General features: G+C 45.7%; 1 protein-coding gene across 2 annotated transcripts in view; it reads right to left on the bottom strand.

Moving 5' to 3' along the window:
* Nucleotides 1–13858, bottom strand: part of LOC110531229 (plexin-A2) — a 428904-nt gene that overhangs the window by 32734 nt on the left and 382312 nt on the right. For both annotated transcript variants that reach the window (XM_036988562.2, XM_090185036.1), the window contains one exon: nt 8055–8154. In XM_036988562.2, the coding sequence (XP_036844457.1) occupies nt 8055–8154 (100 nt within the window). The remainder of the gene's footprint in view (nt 1–8054; nt 8155–13858) is intronic.

Genomic DNA, 13858 nt, shown 5'->3' with positions numbered 1-13858 from the left:
TGAGGATGGAATACTGTTGAGGATGGAATACTGTTGAGGATGGTATACTGTTGAGGATGGAATACTGTTGAGGATGGAATACTGTTGAGGATGGTATACTGTTCAGGAAAGAATACTGTTGAGGATGGAATACTGTTGAGGATGGAATACTGTTGAGGATGGAATACTGTTCAGGAAAGAATACTGTTGAGGATGGAATACTGTTGAGGATGGAATACTGTTGAGGATGGAATACTGTTGAGGATGGAATACTGTTGAGAATGGAATACTGTTCAGGAAAGAATACTGTTGAGGATGGAATACTGTTGAGGATGGAATACTGTTGAGGATGGTATACTGTTGAGGATGGAATACTGTTGAGGATGGAATACTGTTGAGGATGGAATACTGTTGAGGATGGAATACTGTTGAGGATGGTATACTGTTGAGGATGGTATACTGTTGAGGATGGTATACTGTTGAGGATGGTATACTGTTGAGGATGGTATACTGTTGAGGATGGTATACTGTTGAGGATGGAATACTGTTGAGGACGGTATACTGTTAAGGATGGAATACTGTATAATACTGTTGAGGATGGTATACTGTTGAGGATGGAATACTGTTGAGGATGGAATACTGTTCAGGAAAGAATACTGTTGAGGATGGAATACTGTTGAGGACAGAATACTGTTGAGGATGGAATACTGTTGAGGATGGTATACTGTTGAGGACGGAATACTGTTGAGGACAGAATACTGTTGAGGATGGTATACTGTTGAGGATGGAATACTGTTGAGGATGGTATACTGTTGAGGATGGTATACTGTTGAGGATGGTATACTGTTGAGGATGGTATACTGTTGAGGATGGTATACTGTTGAGGATGGTATACTGTTGAGGATGGAATACTGTTGAGGACGGTATACTGTTAAGGATGGAATACTGTATAATACTGTTGAGGACGGTATACTGTTAAGGATGGAATACTGTATAATACTGTTGAGGACGGTATACTGTTGAGGATGGAATACTGTATAATACTGTTGAGGACGGTATACTGTTGAGGATGGTATACTGTATAATACTGTTGAGGACGGTATACTGTTGAGGATGGAATACTGTATAATACTGTTGAGGATGGTATACTGTATAATACTGTTGAGGACGGTATACTGTTGATGATGGAATACTGTATAATACTGTTGAGGACGGTATACTGTTGAGGATGGAATACTGTATAATACTGTTGAGGACGGTATACTGTTGAGGATGGTATACTGTATAATACTGTTGAGGACGGTATACTGTTGAGGATGTAATACTGTATAATACTGTTGAGGACGGTATTCTGTTGAGGATGGTATACCGTTGAGGATGGTATACTGTTTAATACTGTTGAGGACGGTATACTGTTGAGGATGTAATACTGTATAATACTGTTGAGGACGGTATTCTGTTGAGGATGGTATACTGTTGAGGATGGTGTACTGTTGAGGATGGTATACTGTATAATACTGTTGAGGACGGTATACTGTTGAGGATGGAATACTGTATAATACTGTTGAGGACGGTATACTGTATAATACTGTTGAGGACGGTATACTGTTAAGGATGGAATACTGTATAATACTGTTGAGGACGGTATACTGTTGAGGATGGTATACTGTATAATACTGTTGAGGACGGTATACTGTTGAGGATGTAATACTGTATAATACTGTTGAGGACGGTATACTGTTGAGGATGGTATACTGTTGAGGATGGTATACTGTATAATACTGTTGAGGACGGTATACTGTTGAGGATGGAATACTGTATAATACTGTTGAGGACGGTATACTGTTGAGGATGGTATACTGTTGAGGATGGTATACTGTATAATACTGTTGAGGACGGTATACTGTTGATGATGGAATACTGTATAATACTGTTGAGGATGGTATACTGTTGAGGATGGAATACTGTATAATACTGTTGAGGACGGTATACTGTTGAGGATGTAATACTGTTGAGGCCGGTATACTGTTGATGATGGAATACTGTATAATACTGTTGATGATGGAATACTGTATAATACTGTTGATGATGGAATACTGTATAATACTGTTGAGGACGGTATACTGTTGATGATGGAATACTGTATAATACTGTTGAGGACGGTATACTGTTGATGATGGAATACTGTATAATACTGTTGAGGACGGTATTCTGTTGAGGATGGAATACTGTATAATACTGTTGATGATGGAATACTGTATAATACTGTTGATGATGGAATACTGTATAATACTGTTGAGGACGGTATTCTGTTGAGGATGGAATACTGTATAATACTGTTGAGGATGGAATACTGTATAATACTGTTGATGATGGAATACTGTATAATACTGTTGAGGACGGTATACTGTTGAGGATGGAATACTGTATAATACTGTTGATGATGGAATACTGTATAATACTGTTGAGGACGGTATACTGTTGAGGATGGAATACTGTATAATACTGTTGAGGACGGTATACTGTTGAGGATGGAATACTGTATAATACTGTTGAGGACGGTATTCTGTTGAGGATGGAATACTGTGTAATACTGTTGAGGACGGTATACTGTTGAGGATGGAATACTGTATAATACTGTTGAGGATGGAATACTGTATAATACTGTTGAGGACGGTATACTGTTGAGGATGGAATACTGTATAATACTGTTGAGGATGGAATACTGTATAATACTGTTGAGGACGGTATTCTGTTGAGGATGGAATACTGTATAATACTGTTGAGGATGGTATACTGTATAATACTGTTGAGGACGGTATACTGTTGAGGATGTAATACTGTATAATACTGTTGAGGACGGTATACTGTTGAGGATGGTATACTGTTGAGGATGGTATACTGTATAATACTGTTGAGGACGGTATACTGTTGAGGATGGAATACTGTATAATACTGTTGAGGACGGTATACTGTTGAGGATGGTATACTGTTGAGGATGGTATACTGTATAATACTGTTGAGGACGGTATACTGTTGATGATGGAATACTGTATAATACTGTTGAGGATGGTATACTGTTGAGGATGGAATACTGTATAATACTGTTGAGGACGGTATACTGTTGAGGATGTAATACTGTTGAGGCCGGTATACTGTTGATGATGGAATACTGTATAATACTGTTGATGATGGAATACTGTATAATACTGTTGATGATGGAATACTGTATAATACTGTTGAGGACGGTATACTGTTGATGATGGAATACTGTATAATACTGTTGAGGACGGTATACTGTTGATGATGGAATACTGTATAATACTGTTGAGGACGGTATTCTGTTGAGGATGGAATACTGTATAATACTGTTGATGATGGAATACTGTATAATACTGTTGATGATGGAATACTGTATAATACTGTTGAGGACGGTATTCTGTTGAGGATGGAATACTGTATAATACTGTTGAGGATGGAATACTGTATAATACTGTTGATGATGGAATACTGTATAATACTGTTGAGGACGGTATACTGTTGAGGATGGAATACTGTATAATACTGTTGATGATGGAATACTGTATAATACTGTTGAGGACGGTATACTGTTGAGGATGGAATACTGTATAATACTGTTGAGGACGGTATACTGTTGAGGATGGAATACTGTATAATACTGTTGAGGACGGTATTCTGTTGAGGATGGATTACTGTGTAATACTGTTGAGGACGGTATACTGTTGAGGATGGAATACTGTATAATACTGTTGAGGATGGAATACTGTATAATACTGTTGAGGACGGTATACTGTTGAGGATGGAATACTGTATAATACTGTTGAGGACGGTATTCTGTTGAGGATGTAATACTGTATAATACTGTTGAGGACGGTATACTGTTGAGGATGGAATACTGTATAATAGTGTATTTCTCACTGGCCACTGAACCAAACTTAGTTTAGATATTTTAAGTTGGTAATTTGATATACACTGTTGGTTTTGTTATTGATAAATTAGTTGAGAGAAGTGTGTGTACATATGTGACTCTGTGTGTGTGTGTGTGAGTTTGTGTGTGTGTGTGTGTGTGTGTGTGTGTGTGTGTGTGTGTGTGTGTGTGTGTGTGTGTGTGTGTGTGTGTGGAAGAGAGGGAGGTAGGAGGGATGATGTTTCTGTTTTGGCCCAGTTGGTCATGTCTCCAAGCGACTGACAACAACCTATGGGGGTTCTCATTCAATCCCAGCCCTGATAATTGTCCAACCACGCTCCGTTCTCACTTCCCATTGGTGTAAAGTATCATTCACAGTGAATAATTGGCTGTGGTTCTCTAGGTCTGGGGTTGGGCATGGGACCAGACGGGGCACCCTGTGGCTCACCGCTGTGACTGCCACCAGTGTGTGTGTGTGTGTGTGTGTGTGGGGGGGGGGGGGGGGGGACTATTATACCCTGGCTCCAAGCTCAGTCTGGCATCCTCATTATTATACTTGATGGTTAAAACAAACAGCTCTCTCCATGTCTCCCATCGGCCTTCTCTACTCTCCCCCTCACCCTTCATCCCTCAATCCCCTTCTGTTTCTGTTTCTCTCCATCCCTCTGCCACCCCTTCTGTTCCTGTTTCTCTCCATCCCTCTATCCCCTTCAGTTCCTGTTTCTCTCCATCCCTCTATCCCCTTCTGTTCCTGTTTCTCTCCATCCCTCTATCCCCTTCTGTTCCTGTTTCTCTCCATCCCTCTATCCCCTTCTGTTCCTGTTTCTCTCCATCCCTCTGCCACCCCTTCTGTTCCTGTTTCTCTCCATCCCTCTGCCACCCCTTCTGTTCCTATTTCTCTCCATCGCTCTATCCCCTTCTGTTCCTGTTTCTCTCCATCCCTCCATCCCCTTTTGTTCCTGTTTCTCTCCATCCCTCTGCCACCCCTTCTGTTCCTGTTTCTCTCCATCCCTCTGCCACCCCTTCTGTTCCTGTTTCTCTCCATCCCACTATCCCCTTCTGTTCCTGTTTCTCTCCATCCCTCTATCCCCTTCTGTTCCTGTTTCTCTCCATCCCTCTATCCCCTTCTGTTCCTGTTTCTCTCCATCCCTCTGCCACCCCTTCTGTTCCTGTTTCTCTCCATCCCTCTGCCACCCCTTCTGTTCCTGTTTCTCTCCATCCCTCTATCCCCTTCTGTTCCTGTTTCTCTCCATCCTTCTATCCCCTTCTGTTCCTGTTTCTCTCCATCCCTCTATCCCCTTCTGTTCCTGTTTCTCTCCATCCCTCTATCCCTTCTGTTCCCGTTTCTCTCCATCCCATAATCCCCTTCTGTTCCTGTTTCTCTCCATCCCTCTGCCACCCCTTCTGTTCCTGTTTCTCTCCATCCCTCTATCCCCTTCTGTTCCTGTTTCTCTCCATCCCTCTATCCCCTTCTGTTCCTGTTTCTCTCCATCCCTCTATCCCCCTCTGTTCCTGTTTCTCTCCATCCCTCTGCCACCCCTTCTGTTCCTGTTTCTCTTCATCCCTCTATCCCCTTCTGTTCCTGTTTCTCTCCATCCCTCTGCCACCCCTTCTGTTCCTGTTTCTCTTCATCCCACTATCCCCTTCTGTTCCTATTTCTCTCCATCCCTCTGCCACCCCTTCTGTTCCTGTTTCTCTTCATCCCTCTATCCCCTTCTGCTCCTATTTCTCTCCATCCCTCTGTCACCCCTTCTGTTCCTGTTTCTCTTCATCCCTCTATCCCCTTCTGTTCCTGTTTCTCTCCATCCCTCTATCCCCTTCTGTTCCTGTTTCTCTCCATCCCTCTATCCCCTTCTGTTCCTGTTTCTCTACATCCCTCTATCCCCTTCTGTTCCTGTTTCTCTCCATCCCTCTGCCACCCCTTCTGTTCCTGTTTCTCTCCATCCCTCTATCCCCTTCTGTTCCTGTTTCTCTCCATCCCTCTATCCCCTTCTGTTCCTGTTTCTCTCCATCCCTCTGCCACCCCTTCTGTTCCTGTTTCTCTCCATCCCTCTATCCCCTTCTGTTCCTGTTTCTCTCCATCCCCTTCTGTTCCTGTTTCTCTCCATCCCTCCATCCCCTTTTGTTCCTGTTTCTCTCCATCCCTCTATCCCCTTCTGTTCCTGTTTCTCTCCATCCCTCTGCCACCCCTTCTGTTCCTGTTTCTCTCCATCCCTCTGCCACCCCTTCTGTTCCTGTTTCTCTCCATCCCACTATCCCCTTCTGTTCCTGTTTCTCTCCATCCCTCTATCCCATTCTGTTCCTGTTTCTCTCCATCCCTCTATCCCCTTCTGTTCCTGTTTCTCTCCATCCCTCTGCCACCCCTTCTGTTCCTGTTTCTCTCCATCCCTCTGCCACCCCTTCTGTTCCTGTTTCTCTCCATCCCTCTATCCCCTTCTGTTCCTGTTTCTCTCCATCCCTCTATCCCCTTCTGTTCCCGTTTCTCTCCATCCCATAATCCCCTTCTGTTCCTGTTTCTCTCCATCCCTCTGCCACCCCTTCTGTTCCTGTTTCTCTCCATCCCTCTTTCCCCTTCTGTTCCTGTTTCTCTCCATCCCTCTATCCCCTTCTGTTCCTGTTTCTCTCCATCCCTCTATCCCCCTCTGTTCCTGTTTCTCTCCATCCCTCTGCCACCCCTTCTGTTCCTGTTTCTCTTCATCCCTCTATCCCCTTCTGTTCCTGTTTCTCTCCATCCCTCTGCCACCCCTTCTGTTCCTGTTTCTCTTCATCCCACTATCCCCTTCTGTTCCTATTTCTCTCCATCCCTCTGCCACCCCTTCTGTTCCTGTTTCTCTTCATCCCTCTATCCCCTTCTGCTCCTATTTCTCTCCATCCCTCTGTCACCCCTTCTGTTCCTGTTTCTCTCCATCCCTCTGCCACCCCTTCTGTTCCTGTTTCTCTCCATCCCTCTGCCACCCCTTCTGTTCCTGTTTCTCTCCATCCCTCTATCCCCTTCTGTTCCTGTTTCTCTCCATCCCTCTATCCCCTTCTGTTCCTGTTTCTCTCCATCCCTCTATCCCCTTCTGTTCCCGTTTCTCTCCATCCCATAATCCCCTTCTGTTCCTGTTTCTCTCCATCCCTCTGCCACCCCTTCTGTTCCTGTTTCTCTCCATCCCTCTTTCCCCTTCTGTTCCTGTTTCTCTCCATCCCTCTATCCCCTTCTGTTCCTGTTTCTCTCCATCCCTCTATCCCCCTCTGTTCCTGTTTCTCTCCATCCCTCTGCCACCCCTTCTGTTCCTGTTTCTCTTCATCCCTCTATCCCCTTCTGTTCCTGTTTCTCTCCATCCCTCTGCCACCCCTTCTGTTCCTGTTTCTCTTCATCCCACTATCCCCTTCTGTTCCTATTTCTCTCCATCCCTCTGCCACCCCTTCTGTTCCTGTTTCTCTTCATCCCTCTATCCCCTTCTGCTCCTATTTCTCTCCATCCCTCTGTCACCCCTTCTGTTCCTGTTTCTCTCCATCCCTCTATCCCCTTCTGTTCCTGTTTCTCTCCATCCCTCTATCCCCTTCTGTTCCTGTTTCTCTCCATCCCTCTATCCCCTTCTGTTCCTGTTTCTCTCCATCCCTCTATCCCCTTCTGTTCCTGTTTCTCTCCATCCCTCTATCCCCTTCTGTTCCTGTTTCTCTCCATCCCCTTCTGTTCCTGTTTCTCTCCATCCCTCTATCCCCTTCTGTTCCTGTTTCTCTCCATCCCTCTATCCCCTTCTGTTCCTGTTTCTCTCCATCCCTCTGCCACCCCTGCAGTTTCTGGCAAACTGCAGCAAACACGGTCGAGAGGAGAGAGTAAGGTAAACTATGCCTCCGCAGCAAAGCATAGACGATCCAAACAGAGCTGGTCTTAGCTAGGATGATTTTAGTTGTGGCTCTGGACAAAAGAGTCTGCTAAAATGTCTACAAGCTAATCCAAAAGTCTAATGTTTATATCAGGTCTGCTCCCATAGGCTTACACAGTGAACACTTTAATCTCAAACCCCTCCCTTCCTCTTCCCATGTTAATCTATTATGTAACCGGTGTTTGTTTGAAATGGTCCAATAGAGGGAGGAGCTAAGGCGGTACAGTACTTATCATAGAGATGTATAATGCTCAATGTCATTCAATGGTACTCACCATATCTGCTGATGGAGGTTCTGGAGATGCTGGCTGACGGCGGGATGTTGTAGGAAGAGGTCTGTTTGGGCACCAGAGCCACCACACAGCGGTCAGACACCTGCAACAACACAACAGAGAACATTTTGATAAGATAACATGTTGAATCACCAATCTACAGGTGTACTGCTCACAGATAACATGTTGAATCACCAATCTACAGGTGTACTGCTCACAGATAACATGTTGAATCACCAATCTACAGGTGTACTGCTCACAGATAACATGTTGAATCACCAATCTACAGGTGTACTGCTCACAGATAACATGTTGAATCACCAATCTACAGGTGTACTGCTCACAGATAACATGTTGAATCGTATGCAGTACACACTGATCTGCAATCCTGATTTGTCAAAGATATACAAATACATCCTCACATGACACATCATTTCCTCCCTCACTACCTCTATCCCTCCGTCCCTGTACTCTGTCACGTTCTCTCCATTCAGCTTCTTTCTCTACTCTCTCTAAAGCCCTGTGGGATTTCTCTGAAGACCATCTCTGTAAGAAATGACTCAAACGCCGCCGTGATGACTGTGCTTGAGATCATCCTCATTGTTATTCCCATCACTCCCCAGCCATTAGGGAAATAAGGAACGGAGGGATGGAAGGGGTGAGCGGGTAGAAAGACGGAGTGAGGGCTTCCCACTGGCACGTCTAGCGAACAACCGCCTCCGCCTCATTGTCCTCACAGCAGTGGTGGCGGCGCTCCCTCCATGCAGCTCAGAGAGAAAGAGAAAGACAGAGAGAAATAAAGCCATAATAGTGACAGGGAAAGAGAGAGACTAAAAGTGGGGGATTGTAAAAAAAAGACAGAGAGAGTGAGACAAACGTGAGGTATGAGAGGATGATGAGAGGTATGGGAGGATGATGAGAGGTATGGGAGGATGATGATAGGTATGGGAGGATGATGATAGGTATGGGAGGATGATGAGAGGTATGGGAGGATGATGAGAGGTATGGGAGGATGATGAGAGGTATGGGAGGACAATGTAAGGTATGGGAGATTCATGTAAGGTATGAGAGGAGGATTTGAGATATGGGAGGATAATGTGAGGTATGGGAGGATAATGTGAGGTATGCGAGTAGAATTTGAGGTATGGGAGGATGATGTGAGATATGGGAGGATAATGTGAGGTATGGGAGGATAATGTGAGGTATGGGAGTAGAATTTGAGGTATGGGAGGATGATGTGAGGCATGGGATGATGATGTGAGGTATGGGAGGACAACGTGAGGTATGGGAGAAGAATGTAAGGCATGGGAGGATGATGTGAGTTATGGGAGGATAACGTGAGATATGGGAGAAGAATGTAAGGCATGGGAGGATGATGTGAGGTATGGGTAGATAACGTGAGTTATGGGAGAAGAATGTAAGGCAAGGTAGGATAATGTGAGATATGGTAGGATGATGTAAGATATGGTAGGATAATGTGAGATATGGTAGGATAATGTGAGGTATGGTAGGATAATGTGAGGTATGGTAGGGTGATATAGGAGGATGATGGGTCTGCTCTACTCCAGAAGATGCATGGGTCTGCTCTACTCCAGAAGAGAATCATTTCAACCTGGGCTCTCTTACTACCTCTGTCTTTTGTCTTGGAAGAGGCACCACTGTCTCTGTGTTCAGTCTCACCAAGTAACAGCCATAAAAGTTAGTGTTCTAAACAAAGCCACTTTCATTAGCTGTACATTTCCTCTACAGTGCACTGCTAATCATAGTTGTGAAGGTGTGTTTGTGTGCACTCTGTCAAACTGAATGGACCAAGAATGTCACATAAATACACCATTGTTCCTATCTGAAGCCTTCTCTGGCATTTGTAGCCAGCCCAGTGGATGGATTTGAGTTTGAGAGAAGTGAGAGAACAAGAAGGACAAACATCCAATGGTGTGAAAGCACCAAGCAGCCACAGGCTCAAAGAAAACATCAGATTCTATTTGAAGAAAGAAAAATATTTATTTTCATGTCATATAGGAGGAGAGAAATAAGCTCCTTTCCCTGACCCCTCCTGACTTTTAGCCTCTACAATTCTTTGGCTGGGTCGCCTCTACTCTCTCCTCCTCTCTCCTCTCTCCTCTTCTCTCTCCTCCCCTTCTCCTCTTCTCCCATTACTCAACTGCTAATAAAGTGGCCCCACGATGCACCTATAGGGTGTCTCTCCCCTCATCTCTTTTCCCCCTCTCTCTATTCATCTCTCTTCTCCACCCCCCTCCCTGACTAATCTCTACCAGGCCATTAGTTGGGGTCACAGCCAGGGTTGGGGTAGAGGCCACAGCTGGCTACAGCTCCAGCAGACAGGGTCCACTCTAATAGCCACACTTGAGAGACACTTGAAAGGACAGAGGCTTAAGGATGATTCTTCTCAGAAATTGATGCCACACCGTCTGCCCTCTTAGAGGGAAATTAAAAATGCTCTTTGGAAACCTCTTTCCGTCAGCTCTGGATTGTGAAGACCTCACTCTTCTTCCTCTCAACCCTAATCTATCCTATCCCCCTCTCCATCCTAACCTTCTCCATTTCGTCTAAAGCCTCTGCTCTCTCTCACTCCTACAAGCTCTGACAGTAGTGACACCTTGGAAGGCCCCATTACCGTTTCTTCCCACACTCTCTCTTTCTGGCAGGGATTGGACATTGACTCTACCTCCCTCTCTCCGCCCTCCATCCTTCAGGGCTAATCCACAGTGTGAGGCAGGGAGGGAGGTGAGGTGAGCATGATAGTGACCTGCAGGTGTGATAAGGGGCCAGTACTACACAGTGATAAGACCTCCATCAAACAGCCCCCCCCCCCCCCCCCCCCCCCCCCACCTCTATCTCTCATCTCCTGATCCCCAGGCCACCTGATCCCCTGGAAGCCCAGTTCAGGATGACTATCTATCACAGATTGTACTGGGCTGTAGCTTAGTCACACAAAACTACCTAACTGACTGGTCTTTAATATAGACGTAAAATGATTAAGATTAAATGGTTATTAGTATATTACGTGAAACTCAAATGATCTAAACTGTGTTTTTATCAAACAAAAGAGTGTCTCAGAACATACTACGAAAGAGACACATTGTGTGTTGAGGGTCCAGTCCCACTGTGTTAATTTCTACTGAAAACTTCACTCAACCTGCTGCAATACCAGACGCCAGTCATTAGACCCAATACCAACTGTCTTGGCTCAATGTAATCTGTGGAAAGGAGAGGAACACTCTCTTCACTATGCCTGCCAAAATGTCGATCTAGATTTCCTTTTCTGTTGGAACATATTTTAAAACTCAAAGTCTGCCTGTGGGGCATTGTTTGTTCAGATGATAACAAGGGATGAGCCGCCACAGAGAATCAGATTGACGGAAAGATACATAAAAAGTGTAGGAAATCATCATACATCCAACTATCTGTTGTGTCTGTCTGGGTTTGTCTAAAATATCTCCAAACGTCCCAGTGCAGGTTCTCTGTCAGGGAAGTGTGAAACTGGAGCTCCTGGTGAAGTCATTTCAGTTCCGCCACAACACAACATCAGTAGGACAACACAAGGTCAGAACGGAGGCACAGTGACAGGGCTCCAATAATGTCTTGGCCTAGTTCAGCCAACTACACTACAGGAGGATAGGGACAAGGCCTTTCATGGAGCCATTTCTAGCTGTACCCCTGGCCAAAGCCACCCATTTAGGCACAGCAGGCGAGAGATACAACCAAGGTAAGTAGGCTGATGAAAAGAGAGAAGAAGAGGGGGATACAAAGGGAGAGAGAGGAAGAGCTGGGCTGATGAAAAGAGAGAAGGAGAGGGAGGAAGAGGTTCAAGGTTAGGAGATAGTGAGAGTAAGAGCTAGGCTTTGACAAGGAGGAAGACCAATCAACGGAGAGATTAAAATCACCAATCAGCCAGGCTCCTATCTCATCAACCTATTATCTCCTCTCCTCTGCTCTGGCCGACAATATATATGTGTGTGTGTTTGTGTGTGTGTGTGTGTGTGTGTGTGTGTGTGTGTGTGTGTGTGTGTGTGCAAAGGTAGCTACTGATTAAAGATGCTACTGTACAGTCTCATTTTAAATGTATTTTCTGTGTTCATTTTAGTTGAGGGAGCTGAGGGCGAGAAGGTTGTGTGAATTCCATAACCAGGGTATGTACACGATCATCTCCCATGTGATAGGGCAAATAAATAGCAGAGCATCCCTGGTTTATAGGAGTTCCATGAATCAAATGCATCTCAGTCTGGGGTCACAGGGGTGCAGTGTAAATCTGAATTTCAAATATTTCACACGCGCAGACACACTTCTCCATCTCTCTCTATTCTCTTCACTCTGGGGATTTCATGAGTTGGGCTCTCTCTTTGTGGCCACACACACACACCCTAGCAACCTAGCTCATAGAGTACACAACAAAAGAGGCTCCATTAATTCCCTCCTCTCCTCTCCTCTCCTCTCCTCTCCTCTCCTCTCCTCTCCTCTCCTCTCCTCTCCTCTCCTCTCCTCTCCTCTCCCTCTCCTCTCCTCTCCTCTCCTCTCCTCGCCTCACCTCGTCTCTCTTCACCTCACCTCGTCTCTCTTCACCTCACCTCGTCTCTCTTCACCTCACCTCGTCTCTCTTCACTCCTCTCTCTCCTCACCTCTTCTCTCCTCACCCTTTCCTCGTCTCTCTTCACCTCACCTCTTCTCTCATCACTCACCTCCCTCACCTCTTCTCTCCTCACTCTCCTCACCTCACCTCGTCTCTCTTCACCTCTCCTCATCTCTCTTCACCTCACCTCTTCTCTCCTCACCTCTTCTCTCCTCACCTCTCCTCACCTCTCCTCACCTCTTCTCTTTTCACCTCTTCTCTCCTCACCTCTTCTCTCTTCACCTCTTCTCTCCCTCACCTCTCCTCTTCTCTCATCACCTCATCTCTCTTCACCTCTTCTCTCCTCACCTCTTCTCTCCTCACCTCTTCTCTCTTCACCTCTTCTCTCCTCACCTCTTCTCTCTTCACCTCTTCTCTCTCACCTCTCCTCACCTCTTCTCTCTTCACCTCACCTCTTCTCTCTTCACCTCACCTCACCTCAACATCTACTCTCTTCCCCGTACTTTCTTGTCTCTATGCATGCGTGTGTGTGTATGTGTGTGTGTTGTTGTGCCCTGCAGCGTCTCCCATGGCTAATGAAGGAAACAGAGAGTGACACAAAGCACAGAACAACAACAGAGAGATGGAAGTGAACATCTTGCACTTCTTCCATCAAGGATTACAGGCTACCCAGAGACTCAGAGAGACTCAGACCAGTCTCGTGTGACTCGGGGTTAGAGAGAGAGAGGTTGTGACTGCTGAAAGGGTGAGGTAGCGGGGGAGAGAGAGACAGATAGAAGGTGAGACTGCTCAGTGCTCACTATCTATGGGTGACAGGGATGTGGAGGGAGGAAGTAGGTAGAAGGTTGGAGGAAGTAGGTAGAAGGAAAGAGAGGACTAGGGAAGGAGACAGAGGGGGTACAGACAGTAAATCAGCAGGGGACCAAGTCCTCTATGAAGGACACTACGATATGTCACATCTAATAACCCTGACACCTTGTAAATTATTCTACCTCTCTCTTCTCTTCCTCTGGGGCAGCAGGTCTGAGAGAGAGAGAGAGAGGGCTTCTGGTAAGGCTGCAGCCCCAGCCCCCCCCCCCCCCCCCCCCTTCCCATCCTCCCTGACCGACCAGTCCCGGTCCTCAGTCTCACACACACACACACACCTCAGCCTGGCTACAGGGCTGTAGGTTCTACAGGCTGCAGTCGGGAGCTCTGGGCAGATGGTCTCCCTGTCTGA

Source organism: Oncorhynchus mykiss, chromosome 9, assembly GCF_057628025.1.
Source record: "Oncorhynchus mykiss isolate SJ-2025 chromosome 9, ASM5762802v1, whole genome shotgun sequence".
In the NCBI taxonomy this organism is placed as follows: Eukaryota; Metazoa; Chordata; class Actinopteri; order Salmoniformes; family Salmonidae; genus Oncorhynchus; species Oncorhynchus mykiss.
Note: the sequence above shows the minus strand (reverse complement) of the source record. Positions and strands in the feature narration are given on the sequence as shown.